The sequence below is a fragment of the Amblyomma americanum genome, chromosome 8 (assembly GCF_052857255.1).
Source record: "Amblyomma americanum isolate KBUSLIRL-KWMA chromosome 8, ASM5285725v1, whole genome shotgun sequence".
NCBI classification, from domain to species: Eukaryota; Metazoa; Arthropoda; class Arachnida; order Ixodida; family Ixodidae; genus Amblyomma; species Amblyomma americanum.
This window is the reverse complement of record NC_135504.1, coordinates 2,193,901-2,216,571: the sequence shown is the minus strand read 5'-3', so window position 1 is coordinate 2,216,571 and position 22,671 is coordinate 2,193,901. Positions and strand designations below refer to the sequence as shown.

The following is a 22,671-nucleotide window of genomic DNA, read 5'->3' as shown; positions in this document are numbered from 1 at the left end:
CAGTTATGTGAGTTGCTTCATAGGTATGTCATCGAAACCGGGAGATTTTTGTGTTAACTTTTCGTTGCCTTTACTTTTCTCTCAAAATTAATTTATTTATGGTGATTCCTTTAAAGTTTATTTCCGCTTTGTTTCCTCAATTTTCCTTCCGATTTCCTCAATATCTCTCAAAATTCCTTGTTTATATTCGCAGATTCCTCTATTTATATTTATCAGCCGCTTGAGATGAACCTCGATGAATTTCCTCCCGTTTGGATTCGCACCAAACCCTGGCCAATCCCCCACTGTGGGTATGTATATGCCATCGGTTTTGAGGCAACACCAACCTATGGCTCTATTAAAGAAAAAGCTGTCCTTCCGTTCCATTCAGTCGGACACTCTCAAAAGGCACTGGAAAAGCTACGTATCTGTAAAGTGCTCTCTTCTTTGGCGGCTTTAAGAAGAGAATGGCCTGTTCACAAAGGACATGAGCTTGCATTGTTAAGCTTAAATTTCCTGCGAAGCAGCCAAGAGCCCACTCTGGAAACAATAGAGCTGCTGTTTTAGGCTCATCGCAGTGGAAATGAACTCAGCTTGTAGAGTTAAACGGAGAAAACGAATTTTATTTACCTGTGCCTTTATTCTTTCTTTCCAGCTCTGTGAGCGCTTCTTTTCCGGATGAAATGTCGGCAAGTACATTGACGCTACTCCTCAACCATTCTTCACTTTGTTTTGCGCCGTCTTGCTAGGAAAAGTATCTCTTGGTTTCACTTTCGTTACCATAGCGTCAGACAAATATGCCGTATTAAAACTAATCTAATTCTCCTATCTCGGCGCGCCCACCCAAAAATGGTCGATGCCTCGCAGGCTATGACACGTTGCCTTATAGTGTCCCGCAAGGTTTTAACAACTCTCGTGCACAGCTGTCTTCAAGGACACCCCACTGGGGGTTAAAGTGAGGTCGAACAGCTTTCACGCGCATTTTAGAGCATGAGCCGTTATACGGAGCCCACCTCGGTCCGTTGGGTGGATGAAACCCATCCAGGGTCACCGATCAAAGCGGCCAGAAGATAAAGGTGAGATAAAAGGTCGCGTAGAGTGAAATAAGGAAAGAGGCAGGGGAGAAAGTTGTTGCCCCCAGAAAGAATGAACGAAGACAAAAAACACTGGCCAGGAAAGAAAGGAGAAACAAAAAAATGGGGGCACTTAAGCTCCGCCTTAAGAGTATGACGTGACAGCGGAGCGAGAGGAAGAGGCCTGCCGCTCCTACACGAAAGGGAGAGAGCCAGTTAGCAACCACTTGGGAGGCCAAAGGATGTGCTGTTCGTCCCGGAAGAACCAGCGGTGATGCTCGAAAAAGCGAGGGCACTGTTTCAGCGGCAACTCAACAAAACAAGCACAACGTGTGAGATATGTAACACACATTTAATGACAAGTAAATACAACTGCAGTTCGCTAAACACAGCTGTAGCGCTTAGTTGTGCGCCGAGATTGTGCAGTTAGACGGCACGAAGCGAAACCCGCATGCGTGACGCATGGATAGAACCTGGAGTTTAGTTCAATACAGACCACTCGCCAAGAGATGACTTTAAAGCCGGAGTCAGCTGAAGGACATGAAGTTAATTGGTTAATTTAATTTCTCAAGCTTTCAGGCCACAGCACAAATCGGACACGATGTCAGGTACCAAAAAAGGCACATCACCTTGTTAGACTCACGGGCCCACAAGCCAAGAGAGCCGAGGGTTTTTGTTGACTATCTATAGAACGCGCCTCCTCTGAAAAGCAGTGTGACACGCTGCGGTTAATTCCCACAGCATGGATAACGCTGCAGGATAAGAGAGTTCGTATAGATAGTCAAGGCTGGCAAGCATTTCTCCTACTTCCCAAATTATACTTTATGGCAAGCGTCTGAAGTTAAAAGGAACGTCAGAAAGAACGTCCTCCCTTAAAGCTACGCGAGCGAACTAGGGTAATATCTGCAAATAAGGCCCTTTTATTTCAAATGTTAATGAATCTTTATGGCGCAAGGCCAACTTTGGCCAAAGAGCGCCAGAAACAGGCTAATTTCTTCAGGCAAGGTGTGGGGTCAAAGGCGCGTTTCCCAAGCATTTCCACCCAGAGAAGCCGAGCACGTTGCAGGGGAAGTTTGTACCCATCGTGTCACCGCTGAGCACCCGGCGACACTGAGGATCAGACCCCACGCCTTCTGCATGCGAGGTGGATGCACAAACCACTAGGCCGCCTCTGGGATCCGTTATGTTTAACCCCGCATAATATCTTCAGCACTTGTCGAAGGCGCCAGAGCAGGAACAAGTAAACAGGCGCTTTTTTTCGATATTTTCTTGCTTTACAGAAGCGACGCAAAACGATACACGCGCCACACACTACGCGAGGGAGACACCCCTCACGCCGCGCACTCCCCGACGTGACAAGCCCGTCAGTCCAGCCTGGCCCTGGCGGTGGCCGTGACGAGCTTCTTCACGGTGCGTAGCAGAGGTACGCTCTTCTTGGGGCAGACCCCCTCGAAGTCGTCCTTCTCGACGTCGTAAACGGCCACGCAGTAGCGGGGGAACTCGTGCGCCAGCCGCCACAGCTGCGGAGAACGCCAACAGCCGTGGAAACGGAGTTGTTAGAGAAATGGTGACGGCAAAATCAAACGAGGAATCGAAGTCCTATGCTGCGCAACTCAACGTGTTTCAATACCTGGATTTTCACTAACGGCATAATTGCAGGCGCATTGTACAAGAAACTGCCTAAATACAAGGCGAGACTGGATGCCCAAAAATACAACGACTGAAAAAAAACGCTCGTCTCAGTGATTATGCACGTAATTAACGGCACAGAACAACAGCACACGTCTAGTTAGTGCGGATACAACAGCTTCTGAAAAACATTTTCAAACTGGGATGGTTTGCGGAGATAATCGAGCTTGAAAATTATGTAACAAAAAGGATTCATAAACCAGGAATCTTTATAAAAGGATACCATTCGGCAAATCCACCACCATAGTTACTGCAAAAGACAGGGGCGCTGTGAGAACATCATGGACATTATGAAGCAATGCATTATCGTTTTGTAAATGACAGGCTGATATTTTGTTGCCTTTACACGTAGAATAAAACAATGACGGGTGCAAAACAAATTTAGACAAGAGATTGAATCGCCTGTAAGAATATTTTGATTAAGCGGTAAAAATCTGTTCCTACTCCAGCAAGATTTTTCTACAGATGGCGGCAGCATAACTGTAAAGGCATTGGAGTGGTTCACGCCCTTCCCCCATCTCTCTCTTATAAACTCCTTAATTTTTCTATCGCGAACGATCGCCGTCCGTGCCAAACGCCACGACGCCGAATGAATATAGAGAGATGGTTGTACGGTATAGGAAAAGCTTTAGTGCTGCCGTGAGCTTGCAGGGACTTCGGCGATGTACTGCCCCTGAGAGAGTAATATCGACCACGCATCGACCTCTTCCCTCGGTTTGCGAAGCGGAAAAAGAAAACATGGCTGTCATTGTGCGCAGGACCTTATGCGGCATTATTTTTCAGGTGTATCAAACACCCAAAAAATTCGCTCGGTATAATGATCCAGAAAAGTTGCACTGTCAAAGTGTTCTTCGTATTATTGTATGCTCGGACATGAGCTGAACAATAAAAGTTTCTCTCTCTCTCTTTCTCTTTCTTCTCTCCCACGTATTATTCTGTAGGCAAATGTACAAGAGATTAAACTGCACCAGTGCAGCATGAAAGACTGCCATTAAACCACTTTCCATCTACAACGTAAGCTTGTAATTAAAAGTCTGTGTACCAATTGTTATCTATAACGGCTGCACAGCCACCATAGTCCTCCTAAGAGAAAATGATAAAATTCCATTGAGGAAGGGTGTCAGGCAGGAAGTCGTCATCTCGACTAGTATTTAGAAAACTCGCTTGGGTTTAGTAACCTACGATTTGCAACTCAGGGGATAAATTACAAAGCATGATCTAGGGCCTATAAACGGGCAAAGCAGAACGGTTGGTCTAAAAATTAATATGCAACAAAATGTAAACTACCATTCAACAATCTCGGACTTGCCAGTAGTCAATAGGGTAGGAATTTGGAGGCTAACGAAAATGGTTTAACTTTTGAGGACAAAGCAGAGAGATACATATAGGAAATGACAGGTGTAAACTAGAGAGACAGGAAAAGGGCACAGATGGCCAGGGAACAAACGAAAACGCATGGTATAGACATCCTACTCAACATCAAGAAGGGGAAACGGGCATGGGCAGGGCACGCAGTGCGAAGGCAAGATAAAGTTAGGTGGGCGGACGAGATTAGGAAGTTTGCAGGTATAACGTGGCCATGGCTGGCACAGTTAATCGGAAGCCCTGCACTGCGGCGTTTCTCTTAGTCCATGGAGTTAATACAGTATACAAAATTCTATTTACCTAATTTTTGTTGCACATTTTTTTCTTTAGATTCATACCTTGTTGGTGAAAGTCTGCTTGTTGTCGTAGGCATAGTAGAGCGTCCCATTCTCGCGGAACCGCGACATCGCCTTCCAGTCGATGCCTTTCTTCAAATCGCTCTGCTGACAGGCCTGCGATGCAGACGAGGAACCAAATCACCATCGAGAGCGCATTTTGCATTTATAAAGTAAATCGTGTCGAAACCTCAGCATAATACACGAAAGAGATGGCACGTGCAGACTGGTTGAAAACAGATGCTGTTCACTCGCCTCGTCACTGGCCCAACAAGACACAATGCAGATTTGTGTGTTCCGTCTTGAGCACGATTTTGTCCTTCGCAGCCGTTGAGCTGGCTATACGACGACCGTCAAGTTATTTACTGCCCCCTTACGGGTGGGCGTGCCAGCTCTCTGCAATTCCTGAGCTCACGACTACCCGGCCCACGTTTCCCAGCTTAGGCCGTACCTGAGACGTCAACCAGATTGGGAAATTAAGGAAAATGAAGATGGCGAGGCGCAACAAGCACGCTGACGGGACCGAAGTGGAAGAATGAACTGTGTTTTGGGAAACGTAGCCATGTCGGGACACTGAGCCAGTTTTTCTGTTTCAATGCTGATAGAGCAACGTAAAGGTTGGGACAAGTTGGCGGCACGTGTGAAGCGAAGAATGGAGCGGCAGAAAAAGACGAGAAGGTAACACACACACGAGCGCCTCGTGTGTGTGTGTGTGTGTGTTACCATCTAGTCTTCTTGTGCCGCGCCATTCTTCGCTTAACAATACTGTCACGTGGCGGCAAGGCGAAAACGCGGCACATGACAGATGGCACGATGTAATGGATCGCAGGCCGAGCGCGGGCGCTTCGTTTCGCGCCACTGCTCATGTCGCAGTCTTTCTCCCAAAGCACACCGGCATACACCCAGTTGCAAGTCAGCGCTGTGTCTGTGTACTTCCTTTTTATAGTGCCGTGTTTTCGCGCTGTTTCGTTCCAGTACCATGAACCAACTAGCTGAACAATCGTCCCTTCTGCCTTTCTCTCAAAGCAATGCATATAAGTATTTATTTATTTATTTATTCAGTTATTTATTTAGTTATTTATTCAGTTATTTATTTATTCATTTATTTATTTCAAACACCTGTAGCCCCCCGAGGCCACTATTGCAGGGGAAAAGAATGCATTACTTCCCACATAAGGAAAGAAGAGGCAATACACATAATGGCACAAGAAAGCAAACTTAAAAATAGCAAAAAAAATGGAAACCGCGCAAGTCGTTATAGATCCGACAGCAGAGCTCGAATCGGCATTATGTTTGGCATTCAATAATTTTTTGGCGGAGCTGATTCCATTGTTAATGGTACACGGAAAGAAATTAGTTACGAAAGACAATAGTTCGGCAGTTAATTTATCTTTTCCATTCATGATCGCGCCTATTCGGTGTAAAATGAGGCAAAATGTAAATTTCCCTGTCTACTCTGGACAGGCAGTCACTATACACCCCGCATATTTTGCAGTCGACGTAGACGCAGCTAAAAGCGGACATATGCGCTGCTTATCCATAACGGTAGCACTTGAATTTCCACTCAACGTACTCAAAAACGCGAAACCAGTCTTCGCAACAAGTTTCCTTGAAGTGTGTCGTATTGGATCCTGTTACGAAGAACCACGACGGCTCCTTTCTACGCTGGTACTCGGGGCTGTAGGATAATGCAGATTTTTTTTCACGCGGTTTGTTCCTTTCAGCCAAGCCTGTCGCCACTTCCCGTCGTATTTGCGTGGTGTAAGCAGGAGCCCTCAATATAAAACTACATAAACTCAATATAAAAATATAAAGAGGACCCGCACCTCTTTGAGGTTCGTGTATGAGTATTCGAACACGCTGTTCTTGGCGGCCGCCTTGCGCGCCTTGATGACCGCCATGGAGATGGTGAAGCATACGTTGTCCAGTTGCAGGTGCCGTCGCCACGGATGCACCTTCCACAGCCGGTACCGCTGCGCGCCAGAGAAGGATGAGAAGGCTGCTCGGGCAGCGAAGGGGTAGGAATAGCGTCAAAGCGCCGTAAGGTATGGCAAGTGGGCGCTCTCTTAAACTGCGCCACCCAAGCTCTTATGGCCCGTGGGCATGGAATCACGCCTTGCCAACCATTACTCTCACGTCGACGACTCGAGGGCGCCCCAGAAGTAATTTTATTTTTATTTATCGGCTCTTCCCCTACACGTCGGAGGTCAGTTCGGAAAATATCAGGCTGTACGTAAAACAACTGGCACACCCATCATGTCCTAACATATGCATGTATAAACGCTGTTCCCTCTTCAAGTCATTGATGAATTCGCTCTCGCCTTACCGTATGCTAGGCGTCCCGGTTAGTTTAGCTGGTAGAGTGACAGCTTCGGTGAAGCGGTGGTCCCGCTGGTTCCAACGCCAAAGCAGGACGAATATTTCTTTAACTAAGAAGTTTAATTACTGCCCTCTTGGTGTACATCGTTAGAGTATTTCCATCAAATCCATAAAAATTATCGGCGTGAAATTCTTGAGTTCTTTTGAAACATTTCGCCGCTTGCGGCCCACCGCTTTTTACGCACGCTTTATTTCGCGTGTGGCACCCTTGTTCTCCGATCTCACACCACTGTAACAGAGAGAGCATTTCCATGGGTGCCAAAAAGGCCGCCATCATCACTTCCGTGAAGCATTTCTCAACGTCGTCGTCGATAAAAGTACTGGCTCGGAAACCACATTTGGGCTCCGCACTCGTCTGCTCCTGTAACTGTGTACCAGTAGGATGTGCAGTGTACCACACCGTGTACGGTGCAGTGAGTTCGACCGTAGGCACGTTGACGATCCTGCCAATGAATTTTTTTCTCTTTAATCCAGGAAATGCATGAGATCCCCCGTCATCTGTCATGGTCTTTTCCAGGGAAACGTTCTTGCTCACAGTAAGCGGCGCATGCAGCGCTTCACCTCCAGATTTTGGGCACTACATTTATTACGCATTCCTTGTGCCTCTGTGCAGAAATGACAGCCTCGGCAACTTCTGTTCCTGTACGATCCCGACTGTCCGGCGTAAGTACGTGAAGTGCGCACACATGCTGCATTTCCATGTCGAGGCAAAGAATTCCCCGACAACGGGGTAAATCAGCGCACATGTGCATCGCAACTGGAGTATAGCTGTTAGAACGGCTAAAACTTAGTCATCCGAGAAGACCGCGCCATTTTACACCTCCCGCTGAACCGGAAAACAATGCTTCGCCTTCTTCTCCGCTGACGGTGACCGCGCAAAGGCATCGAAGTCTGCACCGAGCTCCACCGCAAAAGACAGCGACCCGCGAGCACTGACCGATATGCTAGACTCTTCTGGCTCGCTCTTTTTCGCGTCTATGTGTGCGGCCGTATTTCCGCCTAAGGTAATTCCCGACTTGGAAAATGCGGCAAGTTAATTATTAGAGTTCCGCTGCCCCTAAGCCGATGTAAATCGAAATCACTTTTGCACTTCAAAGAGGTAAATGCATTAAAATGCATCGCTGAAGAAAACGTTCAAATTGTGTTGTAATTAATGACGTTGATGGAAATGTGATCTTGTAGATTACGGTGAGTTTCGTATCTTTAGTGTAATACTTGCAAGTGATCGCGTTAGCCTTTTCATGCTGCGTCCCACTCTCGCAACGGCCCCATGGCCAACAGTATTCGTAAATAAACAAATAAAGTCACATTTGTCAGCTGCTCATTTGCCTTAAACTATGGCGCCACCGTGCCCTTTGGATCGTCACAAAGAAAAAAAAAGCTTCGCCATTGCCTGGCCTGCATCCAATAAAAAAGTACTCGACAAGCGCATCCTAAAACACTAAAACACTGTCATGAGCGCCGCAGTTGTGACTTGCGTGGTCGAAATTCCTGCACCGCAGCCATCTCGAGAGGATAGGAAGGCTGTGCTGAGAGAACCGATAACGTCGGTAAGGGGCGGTTAGTGCTCCTTTAATAAGGCTTTGCAGCCCACGGAAACACCAACGAACCATGTGCTCACAGCGGATTCAAAGACTGACACGAAAGGCTGCTTGTGCTTTACGAACCAATAACCTTCTGTTATCGGCTTGTGACGGTCGAGAGACCTGATATCGTTGGCGGGAATGAATCGCTTCGGGGTCCTTTAATTAAGCTTTGAAGTCGAAGCATGCATATTACATGCTAGAGGCCAGTATACTGCGCGATGCTAGTGCATGTTAAAGAACACCAGGTGGTCGAAATTACCTTAGCCAGCTACTACGGTGCCTCTCATAGCCTGAGTCGCTTCGGGACGTTAAGCCCCCAAAACAAAAACAAACCAAAAGAGAAAGGCCCGTTCAAGAAATGCCAGCTCGACCAGGAGTCTCACCATGTAGACATCCTTCTTGTGCGAACCGTCGAAAGCCTGGTACGCGTTCGGGAAGCGCCTCGCCTGAAGGCCGGCCATCTTCACCACTTGCGTCTCCAGGATCAGGAACGCGGGAAGGCTGCTCTCAAGCGAGTTGCCATTGGTTAGTTTCAACGCTTAAAGGAGGAGACACAAGTCAGTTCGTAAGGTCACCGCAATACATACATACTGATTTCTGCCACGAGCAAAATGGGGGTTACGATTCGTTTTGCATGCGGAGAAAATATTGTGTACAAAAATCTTTATGCCTGATAGTCTGAATGTTGTCTTTACGGGTGAGAATTATTTACATATTACCAGCACACAAAGTACCAGTTTCCTGGCCGCGGCAGAGAAATGAAAATACATCCATGTACTCAGATATACGTGCATGTTAAAGAAGTGCCGGAATTCTAAGACTGCCACTACGATGTACACCAAAGCTCACTATGTTACCTTAGCACGAATAAATGAATGCGCTGCTGCGAACTGCGTAGGGTCAGGGGCCTGGTCAGGATTCAACAACCTTTAGCCTCTGTCCCTGCATCAGGATGTGTATATTGTCTGCTGCTGAAACTAAATAAATAAATGAACTTCTCTTTTATAGAAGCAGCATACTGATGTTCTGTTACCATGTTTATCATGAAAACGTACACTGTTCTTCTTAGCATGCGTTTATTTCTTTTGCTAGACGGCCAATAAAATTTTGACTACCCTCATGTGTGGCTAAATGGGCATGCGTATATGTGACTACAGGTAAACATGAGATATGCGCAGGCTTCACCTTTCCTCGTATTATTCTGCCCAGTGGCTACGACTTGTGGCTGCTGAAGCGAAGATCTCCACATTTCGAACCCGGCGGCGGCTGTCACGTATGCCGAGATTTCGGTGCACGTTGCACGACATTGGACGGTCAAAAGTAATTTTAAGGGCTCCCCTAATTAAGGCCTGCCTCATGGTAAAAGTCAATTTAGTGTATGCCCCAAAGCCTTGCGGCTCAAACCATTGCCTTGTGAGCCGACTCGGGCAAACAAGATAGTGCTGCATTTTAAGCACCGAAAAATATAGGTAGCGCTGAAGAGTATGGCTAGTTCTCCATACCAGAAACCTTGCGCAACGACGTCACTACCAGGACCTATCTGAAATCAGGCAGCAAGCTAAGCACTTTTACCTGGCCAGCCTCTTAAAGAGGCCCTTGCTGAGTTGCACCGCCTTTTCCACCTTGATGATGAGACTCTCGTTGGTTTTCATCTTCTGTACAAATTTCTGCACAGTTGAACAGAAAAGAGGAGGAGGTAGAACGACAATCAAGCGATCAAGTTTCAGTTAGTCACCTTGTCTGCTTTCAACGCGACAGCGTTACAGCGTTTAAGCACCTCCCAGCGATCACAAAGTAAAACAGTGACGACGTCCCTGCACAATTTCTTCTTGGAGTACGGGGTCCTAGCATCACTCCACCACCATTACGTAGTGCCTCTGAAGAAAGAAAGGCAATTGCTCTAAAAAGAAGAATGGTCGAGCCGAGACTCGCATCCTTGCCCCTTGGGTCGCGAGCCGGAGGCGCTACGTATAAGATACTGAGTAACATTAGTTCAGTGCGATATTTTGGGAGCTTTGCGAAACTCATACCACATAGCCACCAACGCTATCGCATTACATTCTTAAGGCTACAAAAGTGTCCTCAGAATTTTCTCCAGTCCTCGCGGCGAGGGGAAAAGGGACGCCGAATACTCTGAAAACTTATCCTTAGACTGTACTCGGCGTGTCGTAGTGACGCCGACACGCGGCCGCCGGAACTACGAGCGTGTGGCGTACGCCGCAGCGCCAAGGGGTGGGGTGCGGGATTCGTATTCAGCTCTGATTGGAAATTATCGCGCAGCCCAAACCGAGCTCTGCGCACATTCCCGCAGAACATGCGTACCTGGCAGAATCGTATGAGCTTGGTCCTCTGCTCGTGGCTGCCCATGACGAGCTCGATTCCGCGCAGCCGGTTGTAGCGCAGGTAGACGACCAGCGCCTGCAGCACGTCTCCTTCGTTCCACGAGGCCGAGCTCCAGCGGAACGACAGGTAGCGCTCGTGCGTCTTGGTCAGGCCGCTGAACACGCGGTACCCTTCCTCGTCTGCATCGGAGATCAGTTAAGAGGTGGAGCACACCTGTCCAACAATGAGATTCGATCATGAGGCACAGGTGAGTATGTACAACCACTGCTATCCAGGATACTTTCTGCGTGGCAAACGTTGTTGCAGTCCTTGTTGGTGCCTGTGTCCCGTAACGTGCCTCGAGTTTCGTCAAGGCGTCGAACCAGTGTGCCTCAGTCGCGTAACAATGATTGTGCCATAGCTCACCCTGTGCCTGCACGTAGAGCCTCCCGCTGCCCGGCGTGCGCCTAATGGCCAGCGGTCCGGTGTAGATGACGTGCGTGCAGTACGCATCCAGCGCCTCCGCCAGATTCGCGGGTCCTCGCCCATCGGTGCCGCACAGTAACACGTTAGGCGTCACCCGGATGGGGGCGTCATCTGGTGCGGGAAAAGAGAAGAGAAACAGCTTTTGTTTTTATGAGACAGCATAGAAGCCTCGTTGGCTCGAAAACCCGGCGACCGCAGTTTTTCCCAACTGCCAACCATCCTCCTCGCCCATCGCCGTCTCTCTCCCCTCCTGGCAGGTGCCGACACCTGCCAAACATCCCCCCTCCCCCTCCAACCTCTACCTGTCCATTTGTAGGGGTTAGGAGGGAGACGCCGGACTAAGAATGGCAGCTCATATGAAAATGTCTCAAACTCGCGCAGCCAAAATTAATAAAGAAGAAAAAAATTCTTTCTTAAAGCCCCTCGAAGGCGCGCGCACCCGCAGGCACATCCCAGTGCCCGGCCCAGGTCCTCCTTTCCCCGCGACCTTGGCAAAGCGGCAAGTGCGGACAGACGGTTCTATACAGTCTTCCAAGCCCCATAGAAAAGACAGGGGGACGGAGGCGCAGCTTAAAGGGACCCTTAGGAGACAACTCTCATTTTTTGTTTGTATCCAGTCTGCGATAGTTCGCCATATCCTGGCTTTGTTGCCGCTTGACCAGCAGCGAAAGATGAATTTACTACTCAGAGATTTGGATTCAAAGTTGAATAAAACATTGGCTTCTGGGAGCTGAGGCAGCTGGTCTGGTAGGACAGTCCGAGCGCCGAGGAGTCGGCAGCGTCGGCAAAGAGCCAAACTACTGATGCGACAGCTGTCACCACCATCCCGACTGATGACTAGAGACACGGTACGTACGAACATACTTAAATTCTGTAATTATAGTCCTCGTAGCATTGGTTATGCAGCCCACGCACACGTCGAACGGTGCGTTTGCTAACGTGGAACATTGTGCAACGTTATCTACGGGTAGGTTCCTCGTCGCAGGGGCACTTGGGGGTCCTCTGCTGCTCCCCACTTGTGAATCGAGGTGCGACAAAAATGAAATCAGGCGGGCACGCAAAGCGCATAACCGCGAACCACCAAAACATACCGAAACTAAGCTGGCCGCCTGTTACGCCACCAATCGCCGGTTTTCTTTGACTTCCCACATTCGGGTTGCTTATTTTTTTTCCGCCTCTCTCGTGTGAAAAAGTTCACTAGCGGTTTCAAAACAAAACTTCTATACTTCAATATCGAACAAGCGCGTAACCATCGTCCACATTTGTCAGCCTCAGAGATCTGTGGTGCCTTTCCTCCTATTTCATCATCACGCTTGTACTTGCGAGATTGACCTGTGGTGGCGGTACCTGTATTTTAGTTATTGCTCTTTTGTACCTTACAAGAGCTCCGTTTTCAGCAAAATTGGCCCTTTTGTGGTTAGGAGCTGTTATTCTCTCGATACAGTAAGTCAGTGCGCGCCTTCTCCCTTTCTCGGCGCTTCCACCCGCTTCTAGAATCTTCGGGTTTGTTTATTTAAGGGTGTGTTGCGCAGAGTGAGTCAGTTCTTGGTCAGGCTTCGTCGAATGAAGAAGACGGGCCCTGTCTTTGGAGAAGTCGCGAAGTGCGAGCATTGAGCTCGAGCGTAGCCTACTGCGTCAGCTCCGGTAGCTGCAGGCACTGAGTGTTCGGTCAGCTTCGATATCATGTGTCTGTTCCTGTTCTTGAAGTATTATAAATTCCAGTTCCTCTGTTCGTCCGTCCTTCATCTGGTTTTCTGCTATGCGAAGTAGCGGGGTGGAAGAAGAAGAAGCGCGATATTCACTCCTGTTAAATGCAGTGGACATCTTAACGCACAGATACACTTACGATAGACCACCCACTTCTTTTCCCGAGGCTGAGGTTCTTCTGCGAAAAAAAAAAAACCGGCATGACGCAACTTTTTATGAACTTGGCCCTTGCAGAGAGCGGCTACGACAGCACTGTGACCTGCAATAGAAGACTACAGTACAAAGCGTAGTTTTCCAAACCGAAAGCTTTGGAATACGCGCTATTCAACTTCAGCACTGATTGGACAGCTCCTTCCACACATGCACAGGTGCGGACAAAGGCTCACGTACAGAGCATGCTATTGCATTCTAACATGTTTCACGCGTTGCCTGATCGAAACTCGCAGCTGCAGTGTGTGCAGGATGGTAATATATTCTGCAGTGCTCTTTTTTTATGGGCGAATAATGCGTCTTGATGTCGGACAGAGAAAGCGTGATTGCAGTTAGAGCGGAACTGCGAGTTACATTTACGTCCGCACCAGTACGCGGAAATGGGTAAGTTCAAATAAATTAGCAAATCTGGGTTTCTTGGTGACACTTTATTCGGAAAGGAATTCGCCAGTTGTTTTTCTGGATGATTCAGTTGAAACATAAGTTTACTGCCATGAAACTTAATATAGGCACATAAATTAACAGCAAATTAGAACGTCGGTACGGCCATACGAAAGTCCTGAATATCGCAGGCATGGCACAAATCAGTGACCTGGGCACCAAAAATACCTAAACGCCGATTACAAAGATCACGTGACGTGAACCGCCGAACACCGAGCAGACCTGAAAAGTAATACGAAGATGCGTCAATCGCAGCATAGCATTTAACGCCCACATCAGTTCACAGCCGAGCGCGTTTTCCGTTTGCCTCCATAGCTTGATACATACGCGCTGTTCACATGCATGATTTTGTCAGCCATTTTTAATCTATAGGGAGACAAGTCTGACTACGAATGGTGATTGCATTTTCCCCCTTGTTACCTGTATCTCCTCTTTCCTCGATGGGGTGATGCGCTGAAAAGAGAATGACAGAGTGCGCAATCAGCGTACAAGGCCTATACAGCTATGCAAACAGCTGCATAGGCCTATACAAATGTGCCTATACAGCTTCAGCGCGCCGCAAGATTGACTGTAGCGCGCAATATCAAGCTTGGTTTGTGGCACCGCGGAGAATGAAGCTAAGAGACCAATTACCCTACGCAGAGGCGCACTATACTGTATAGCTGTGTGAAGTCCGTATTCATGTCTTCATAGTTCTCTCATTGCTATAGTCGTCATTAGGCATTCAAGAATGGATGAACGGCACGATGGCGATTTCGTTTCATTTCGACGCATAACGGCCGCCTGGACAAAAAAAAAGAACAACGGATAACCTATTTGATCTGCTAGACGTGTAATCATACTTTTTTTTTCAAGCATTTCACCAGATCAAGTCACCAGTCCAGAGTAAGGCTCGTAAAAGCCGCGGTGGGTAACGGGCGGCACGGAGACCGAGCCCTGCACAGCCCGTGTGCAATGCGGATGCTATATATAGCAACTACACGCATGACACCGATACAGTGCCGCCTTGAGATGAAGAGCGACAAGAACAAGCTTTTCTCTTATTGCCAGTGTTGTCGAGTTTTCCTTGTTTTAGCCGAGCCTTTCCCCAACTCTGTTCCCTTTTCTACATCACTTAATAGCTCGCTCATTTCGCAGGTTTTAAACTGCTTGGTGGAGTCTGTTGGCGCATGGTCTGCGCGCTTACTGTAAACGAAAACATGAATAAACACGCGTACTTGAGGCGCCTGCAGACAACGGACGCTTCAGGCGCTGTGGAGGAGCTGAAAAGAGAAGTGCGATTTCAGTGCACGTTAAAGATCTCCAGGTGGTCGAAGTTATTCCGGAGCCCTCCACTACGGCACCTCTTTCTTCCTTCCTTCTTTCACTCCCTCCTTCATCCCTTCCCTTACGGCGCGGTTCAGGTGTCCAATGATATATGAGACAGATACTGCGCCATTTCCTTTCCCCAAACAACAATTTTTGAGAAGTCTTAATTCAATCTGCACTCCATATTTCGCGCATTTCAAGCCTGGCTATACAAAACAGTACTATTTTCGTCGAAGAACCAAGCAATTTTCACACCTTTCTGAGATATTGCTACTATTATCGTTGTAATCCAAGTAAATATTTTCATCTATAAGCGCGCTGGTGTGATTTGTAATGGCTACATGACCTGTGTCGAACTGCCTATTCAGAGCTTAATTTCATGAAGTTGAGGCGGTCGGCCAGAACTTTCTGGGGCATAAAATCGAATTACATTGAGGAACGACGTTACCAGCTGTTTTAGACGAAAACAAGACTGCTTGTTACCTCCAACTTAAGCAAGTGGTTAGCCAGTATAGCAAAGCAACTTCCCAGTAAATTTCGATGCACTGACAGCTTCAATTGCGAATCTAAAAGCGGTGACGGTGTACGCTAACAGCTTATTTCTGAATACGCTTAACTGCGTCATGCTTTAACGTCCTGCGTAATAACAAAAGTTTCCCTTCTTGTATTGACATTAAAAACAAGACCAAAACTAAAAATGAGACAGATATTCTAGCGAGAGGACAGCCATAAACAGCGCGGCGGCAGTTCCGCTTGCTCCTCCTCACCGCCCACTATATATACGCTAGTGCCCTCTTCTAAGAACGGCGAGTGGGATTCCAAAAAAAAAAGGGGGGGAAACTGTCCTTGAGTCTCTTAAAGGACTATGTGCGCACTTTCTACGTGATAAAACGTAAATGAGAATCTTTACCCGCTATGCGGCTTGTTTAAGCAACTTTTTTCCGCGATCTACCTCGGACTAGAATAACTTCGCTAACATTGCAGTGTTCCAGCGGTCACAGAGTTTGCTCACGGAACATATAGTCTAGAGTATGTAATCGCATTGCTTCAGTTACTGCTTCACTGTTTTACTGTTTTGATATCGTTTACAAATTATTTATTTCCTTGCTGATACTATTAGCAGCACATGCTCCAGCTTGTTCTGTAATTCTGTTTAATTCTTTTTTTATGTTTCGCGCGCTTGTGATTTTCAACCTTGCTACTATTCGAACAGTGGTGTACAAAATCAATAAATAATAAAATAGAAGGCTCCGACGAGACCTATGGCACGTTTTCTTTTTTTCTTTTGCCGTCTTCATGAGGCCTTTTATGGTTTTTTTATTAAAATTCCAACGCTTAAGTACTGCGGCCATTGTGTTATGAAGCTTTCATACTATCAATATACCATTGAAGAACCCCCAGAGTCTCAGTTGGACAGTTTCATGCCAAAATTATTTTAGTTACACATTTTTCCATCGCCGACAACCGGACTGAACGACGTCCGCAACACAAATGCTCGCTGACACAAATAAATGCAGGCTTACATGCTGGTCGCGATGAACCTAGAAAATAAAAAGTGGCATTAAGCAGTTAGCAAGAAAAGGCGTTCGGTGTGTTCCCACTGAGGCCTTCCGCTGTTAATGCATCTCCAGACGATGAATAGTCGAACAATACTGACGTAAAAGATGAATACTCTGCTCTGCTTCGTCATTTGCTGACCCACGCTTTGAGCTCCTAAAACGAATCCGAACTTGAGTCGTTTTGTTCCATTTTACTTTCTCGAACGCCGCGGGCAGCCATGCGGCTACGAAGGAGGAAAGCTAAATGCCTTCCTCAGCTCTACGGGGAAATCATGTGTATGGTCGCATAGCTGTGCTCGGAGAGAAATACCCCTTGACTATAATGCACTGCGCCTTCCGGATTTGCACCTTGCAGTAAATTTACATTCCGTTCTCGGGTGGAGTAGATTTCAATGTCCCCTGCTTCAGTCACAGCCAAGCTGCGCTTTCCCGCCTGGCTAACCATCAGTCGAGGCTGTTGCAACGCACGTATACAGCGACAGATGCGCAGTTCTCGGACCCCCACGAATTATTCAACTGTGAAAATTGGGAAAATGCGAAGTTTGTCTCTGTAGTCGCGCGGATAGGCTCCAGTGGTTGTTAACGAGTAATTACTACACTTGTGGGGAACCGAACAATATATTACTTTCATTGAAATGTACTGCACCTTGCAGGATTCCCCTGAGCACATTAAACTGTATCCAGTAAATATGTGACAGAGCACATCCATCAAAGAATAATTGCCGGAAATTTATACGTTAAAGATCCGACACTTTCTTTTCCGACGCTAGTCATTTTCTCTACACTAAATACTTAAATGACTTTTATCCCGCCCTTTATTCGGCGAAATTTTCCCTCGTAAGGTGGAATTCCAGCGGCAGTATTCTACGGCTTCTCCTTCGGGTCATCTAATCGCGTATTCCCGTCGACCACCCAGAGGCGCTCTCCGAATCCTCGAAGCAGCGGTATGAGTCTAGGGACCACACAGTTGCGCTCCAGACAGACTCGGGATCTGAATCCGAATCGCCAATTGAAACACGGTCTTCGGTTTCACCGAAGAAAGCCTGCTCCGGATAACGGATTGGAATACGCCAGAAGTTTCCTCCCTGCTAAGCGGTTCTACACAAGAGCCATAAGTTCATAAGCCTTTTTAATGCGAATTCCACTGGTAAGATTGCTACCCCGAGCGCAGGGGAACAATCATACCCAACATTTCTAGACAAAAGCATTTTTGAACGGGAACCAGTTTATGAACGCAGTTTTTTCTTATATTGGAAGATTTCACTAAAACAATGAATATATCCGCACATCTCCCGTTGGCAGGCTTGAATTATTTTGCTATTAATTGTTTTCTTCGCGGTTGTCAGAAACCGTTCTCCATTGGCTTTTTATGGCAGGCTTAACTGCGCGATGCGAGTGATGGAAACATTCTAGAAGAGATTTTGCTGCACGTCGGAAAAAAGGACAGTTACCTTCAATACTTCCATAACAATCCCTTACTCTATTCCAATATTAAAAAATTTTGGCCAAGAATGTTGAACGTGTTCCGGATAGCCCACGTGGTGTTACCAGAGTGTCGGTATTTCTGCACTTCGTCCCTTAGCGTCTTTTACACAGATGGGACGTGAACACCGAGACGCGGGAATGACCCTACAGGCTAAGCATTTGGAACTAAGCACCAATCACGTGCCTGAGCGTGCACTCTGTGAGAGACTAAATCATTGTTCTACTTCAACGCAAGACACTGCACTGCCCTGTTGGCGTGTGACCTTGCACAACAGTCTACAGAACATGCAAGCGCAAATAGCCAACTTGGAGCAAGACCAGCAGATGGCTTGAATGTAAGTTTTTGAAGCACTAAGCCGCAAAGTTCCTCTGTCAGCCTGTTAACCTGTAAGCATATTCTAATTCTTCTATGTAGCCTTCTTTATGGCAATTTGCGCGCCGAAACCGACACGGCCCAGTTACTCTTTTAAGACCTTAGAAGATAACTTCGTGACTACTGCTGGGTTGCCAAGAAGGTTCCCACACCAAAAACAACGGATGCGGCCTTTCCGAAGTGGTCTCCTATTCTTCAATAAATTGAACGAACTAAAAAATGGATGAATCCATGAAAGGATAGACTAATTTCAAAATTATTGCCACCAGGGCGACATATGATCGAAAGGCGCTAAAACTACGATGCTATACGCATGAGCTGCTAGTAAGGTGTATTAACTATGCGTTGGAGATATTAATGTTGAAGTGGAAGAATGAGTGAATTCAACCCAACTATTCAACGTTAAAAGAGTCCCACACGAAGAGAGCCATTATGTGGGCTTAGAAATCCAAATGCTCAGGTGCCCCAGGCAAATAACTGACGCTATGCGAACAAAATTTTAGAGAGCATATATAGCTGCGAATATATCAGTCATCATCATCATCAGCCTTACTACACCTACTGCAGGGCAAAGGCCTCTCCCATGTCTCTCCAATTAACCCTGTCTTTTGCCAGCTCCATACACCCTATGCCTGCAAACTTCTTAATCTCATCCGCCCACCTAACCTTCTGCCGCCCCCTGCTATGCTTACTTTCTCTTGGAATCCACTCCGTTGCCCTTAAGGACAAGCGGTTATCTTGCCTTCGCCTTATATGCCTTGCCCAAGCCCATTTCCTCCTTTCTTTCTTTCGACTAGGACGTCATTAACCCGCGCTTGTCCCCTCACCCACTCTGCCCACTTCCGGTCTCTTGACGTTTCACCTATCATTTTTCTTTCCATGGTTCGCTGCCTTGTCCTTAATTTAAGCTGAACCCTTTTCGTTAGCCTCCACGCTTCTGCCCCGTAGGTGAGTACCAGTAAGGTACAGCTGTTGTACACTTTTCTCTTGAGGGATATTGGTAAACTGCCATTCATGATCTTAAATAACCTGCCAAATGCGCTTTACCCCATTCTTATCCTCCCAGTTATTTCCCTCTCATGATCCGGATCAGCTGTCACTACCTGTCCTAAGTAGACGTATTCTTTTACCACTTACAGCACCTCGCTGCTGGAAGTATGTTAAATAGTTAAATCAAGAAAAACACTGACTTCATCGAAAAATACGCTGGCACGTTGGGCTAGTTGGTGTGACACTGCAGTGTGACACAACGAAGAGGTATAGTGTGTTAGAGACAAACAGAGTTTCCGTTTGTTGCGACTGGCTCCTTGGACAATAAAAGACGTCTCTCTTTCTTGTTGCGCATGGATTTTTGAGCGGTGGATGTGTTTCTGCCGTGGCAGTTTTGCAGCGCACTAGGTCCTTATTCTCCCGCCATTGTTAAAAGAAAATGGGCTTTGAAGTATTGTTCCCGTTCGAACATATCACTCCAGCAGCGGCATACCTGCGTACAGGAAGTAGACCGTGATGGCGATGCAGAGAGCCAGGAAGGTTGCCAGACTAGCGGCCGTCAGCCAACGCAGCCTGTTGTCTGACCCAATCGCGTGCCCTTTTGGGACGTTATGCCTGCGTCAGAGTGTACGCGGAAATTTTGCGCACACATGCACCGGCTTAGGCCATTGCATGCGCTTACCTCATGTTACCTAGAGTGTCGAACGATATGAACCAGTCTCTTCTCTTCAGCTGCAAGGAGGAAGAAGTCATGCTTAACAGTGCAAATGGTCACCCGATTCGTGGCATATCACTCGTGCAGTCTCATCGGAACGCTCGTCTCCACTTTGAACCCGGATATATCTCACTTGAAGGGGATCGCGCAATAGTTAGATAAGAGATGGTAATAAATATAAGCTTATATCCGCAGCCTAGAAGTAAGAACACACTGTATCCACTCTACTGACGCTTGCAGCGACGTGCAACCCGTCAGCGTGCCAGTTGCGGTAACCTTATCTCTGCAAGCTTCCTGATCTCATCCGCCCACCAACTTTCTGCCCGCCCCCTGCTACGCTTGCCGTCCCTTGGAGATTGTCCCCTAGCTGGAAACAACTTAAAACCCAAAAACCTCGCTGTACTTCCGGGACCACTCCGCAAGCCCGCTGAACCTCGGTGCGCCGTACACTGCCTATACGACGCCTGCAGAGCGGCGCCCCTTCGGGACTGATTGGAACAGAAAGTTGGGCGAGTTGGTTTAGGTGCATGGTCCTTCGGGACGATTGTCAATGTTCTCGGACCCTCAGCGGCGGACACAGAAACATGGCGTCAAGGCGCCTGACCGGACCAGTGGGTCAGCACTTACAGGCTTCGGTGCCGGAGGTGGGTCGTGGTGCACGACGAGCATATATGGAGGCAGGCTCGGTCGGATCCAGAGGCACGCGAACAGCTCACAGCTTTGTCGTCTTCACCTTAGATGCTTTTAATGCACGTAGTGAAGAAAGCTGTTGGTGCGGCCGTAAGAAATCGTCCAATCAGGCAATGGTAGTGATTAAGAAGACGGCTGGTCTAGTATGAGCTTGTCGACATTTTTTTTTTATTCGAGAAGTGTGCCATGAGGCATAAGTTGAAAAAAGGAAAGGGGGGAAGGAATGCACGGGATTGAAAGTTAAAAGAAGGAGTGAAGAACCGTTGCGCTGAGGTAGTCGCAGAGGTTGTTAATAGACAGTTTTAGCTCTGCGTACGCAAGTGCTTGCGTACGCAAAGCGCTACGGCGCTGCGTACGTTACGCTGTCCGCTCCGAAGTATACATGGTTTGCATGTGACGTCACGTCTGGCGGCGCGCGCTGCGGCGGACATGTTGGTGCAGTCTGTGCGGAGTCGGTGGAGTGCGGGTCGCACGCGTTTCTTCGCTAGTGGTAACACGTGCAATTTTGTTGCCTTTTGTGTGGCATTCCGCCGCTTCTCAGTAAGCAGCCTTTAGACGCTACCTACCGCTTAGATCTTACGGGGTCGGAGCGCGTTCGGTATGCGGAAAAAGTGCGTCTCTGCGATAATATCGACCCGTTCATGCTGCGGCCGGGAACGGACACAAGCGATGTCGACATATTTCCAGAGATTTGTTACGGTGACATCGTCAATTACCTTGTTTTTTCTGCAAGCTTTCTGACCCTTGAAGAAATGAAAACGTTTAAGTCCACCGAGGCGCATAATTATTTCACTAGCGGCTGGGTGAAGGGACTGTCGGCAAAACAGCTGCAAGGGGACAAGGTGCTTCTACTTGGAGAGGTAAGCCGCAGGGCATTGATCTTTGTAAGGATTAGAGTAAAGAAATAACGGTTATTAAATCCACAAGTGACTGAGTGTAAGCAATCACTCAGTAAAGTTTTAAAAAGAACTGTTTACAAACTGTCAGGCTAGTGATTCATTTCTTCATATGTACTGAACCTGGACGACTTCAGATTAAATCACGAGTTATTCTATTTTTATGGGCATATGAAAGGAACCGTTGCTGGTTTATCTTAGTTTGGAAACCCAACAAGTTATCGCGCAAAAAAGAAACGGTCACGAGTGAAGAGATTGTTATCGCTCGCTACAGATTTGCCGACCAACAATTTAGGTGTCGCCTATCGCGTCGCGCAGTTTTTATGGCCCGCCTTAACTGATCAAGCCATCGCTGTTGCCGTTTTCGACGGTCCGGTAGCGCGACAAGATCGACAGTGACGTGTGCCTTCGCAGAGATGTGTCCAATGTTAATTTGGATTCGTAGCCTCCACTGCTGCCGACTCCTCAGCCTGACACTCCGCTTGAGCCGCGCGTTTCTGGGTCCGTCGTCTTGCCGCGCGAGTGTGGCGACCGGGATCACCATGTTTTGCGCTGTAGCCGAGCAAAAGCGTAGGGGCCCAGTCCGGGTCCGTCTCCTCCCACAGTTTTGATGGTCTGCCTACAAAATGCAAGAAAAATTTGTTTAAAATGAGATTTTCCGCTATGCTTGTACGTCATGCGCCTAAATAAACATTGTGCATATGCAACGGACTTACCTTTTACGAAGTGGGCGCCGCAAACACGTATGGCCGTCCTTTCGGTGTTGAGATCGGCACGTTTTATACGAGCCAGCCACACCTCCCGTCGCTTCGCGCATAAAGCTTTCGTACGGTCACCTTGATGCTCGATGACCTTTGGAAGACGAAAAAAAGTCTGTGTTTGTTGATTTCGCCCAAGTGCGGTTGGAGCATCCAACAACAGCGCAGATAACCATCGCAACGCCGTCGAAGTAAACCGTACGCGCGAATTGCATCAAGTGCACCACGGCCGCTGCGACTGCACCAACATGGCGGAACAGTATCCCAGGGTCCCCAGCTACGACGTCAGTGCAAGCCATGTATAGTTTTAGCTGGCCGTGCCGTA

General features: G+C 47.6%; 1 protein-coding gene across 2 annotated transcripts; it reads right to left on the bottom strand.

Annotated features, from left to right (window-relative positions):
* Nucleotides 1-1,561: 1,561 nt before the first annotated feature.
* LOC144100794 (uncharacterized) lies at nt 1,562-20,715 on the bottom strand. Of its 2 annotated transcripts, XM_077633654.1 has the most exons (14): nt 20,630-20,715; nt 19,970-20,019; nt 19,781-19,902; nt 16,404-16,421; nt 14,790-14,834; nt 13,993-14,025; nt 13,061-13,099; nt 11,155-11,325; nt 10,729-10,928; nt 9,979-10,073; nt 8,790-8,907; nt 6,268-6,414; nt 4,445-4,558; nt 1,562-2,572 (listed from the first exon to the last, which is right to left on the bottom strand). In XM_077633654.1, exons 1-14 carry the CDS (start codon nt 20,669-20,671, stop codon nt 2,417-2,419), a joined length of 1,350 nt encoding a protein of 449 aa, XP_077489780.1. In that variant the 5' UTR covers nt 20,672-20,715; the 3' UTR covers nt 1,562-2,416. The 2 variants fall into 2 exon arrangements, with proteins under 2 accessions (XP_077489780.1, XP_077489781.1); XM_077633655.1 differs by lacking the exon at nt 16,404-16,421.
* Between the last annotated feature and the right edge of the window lie 1,956 nt (nt 20,716-22,671).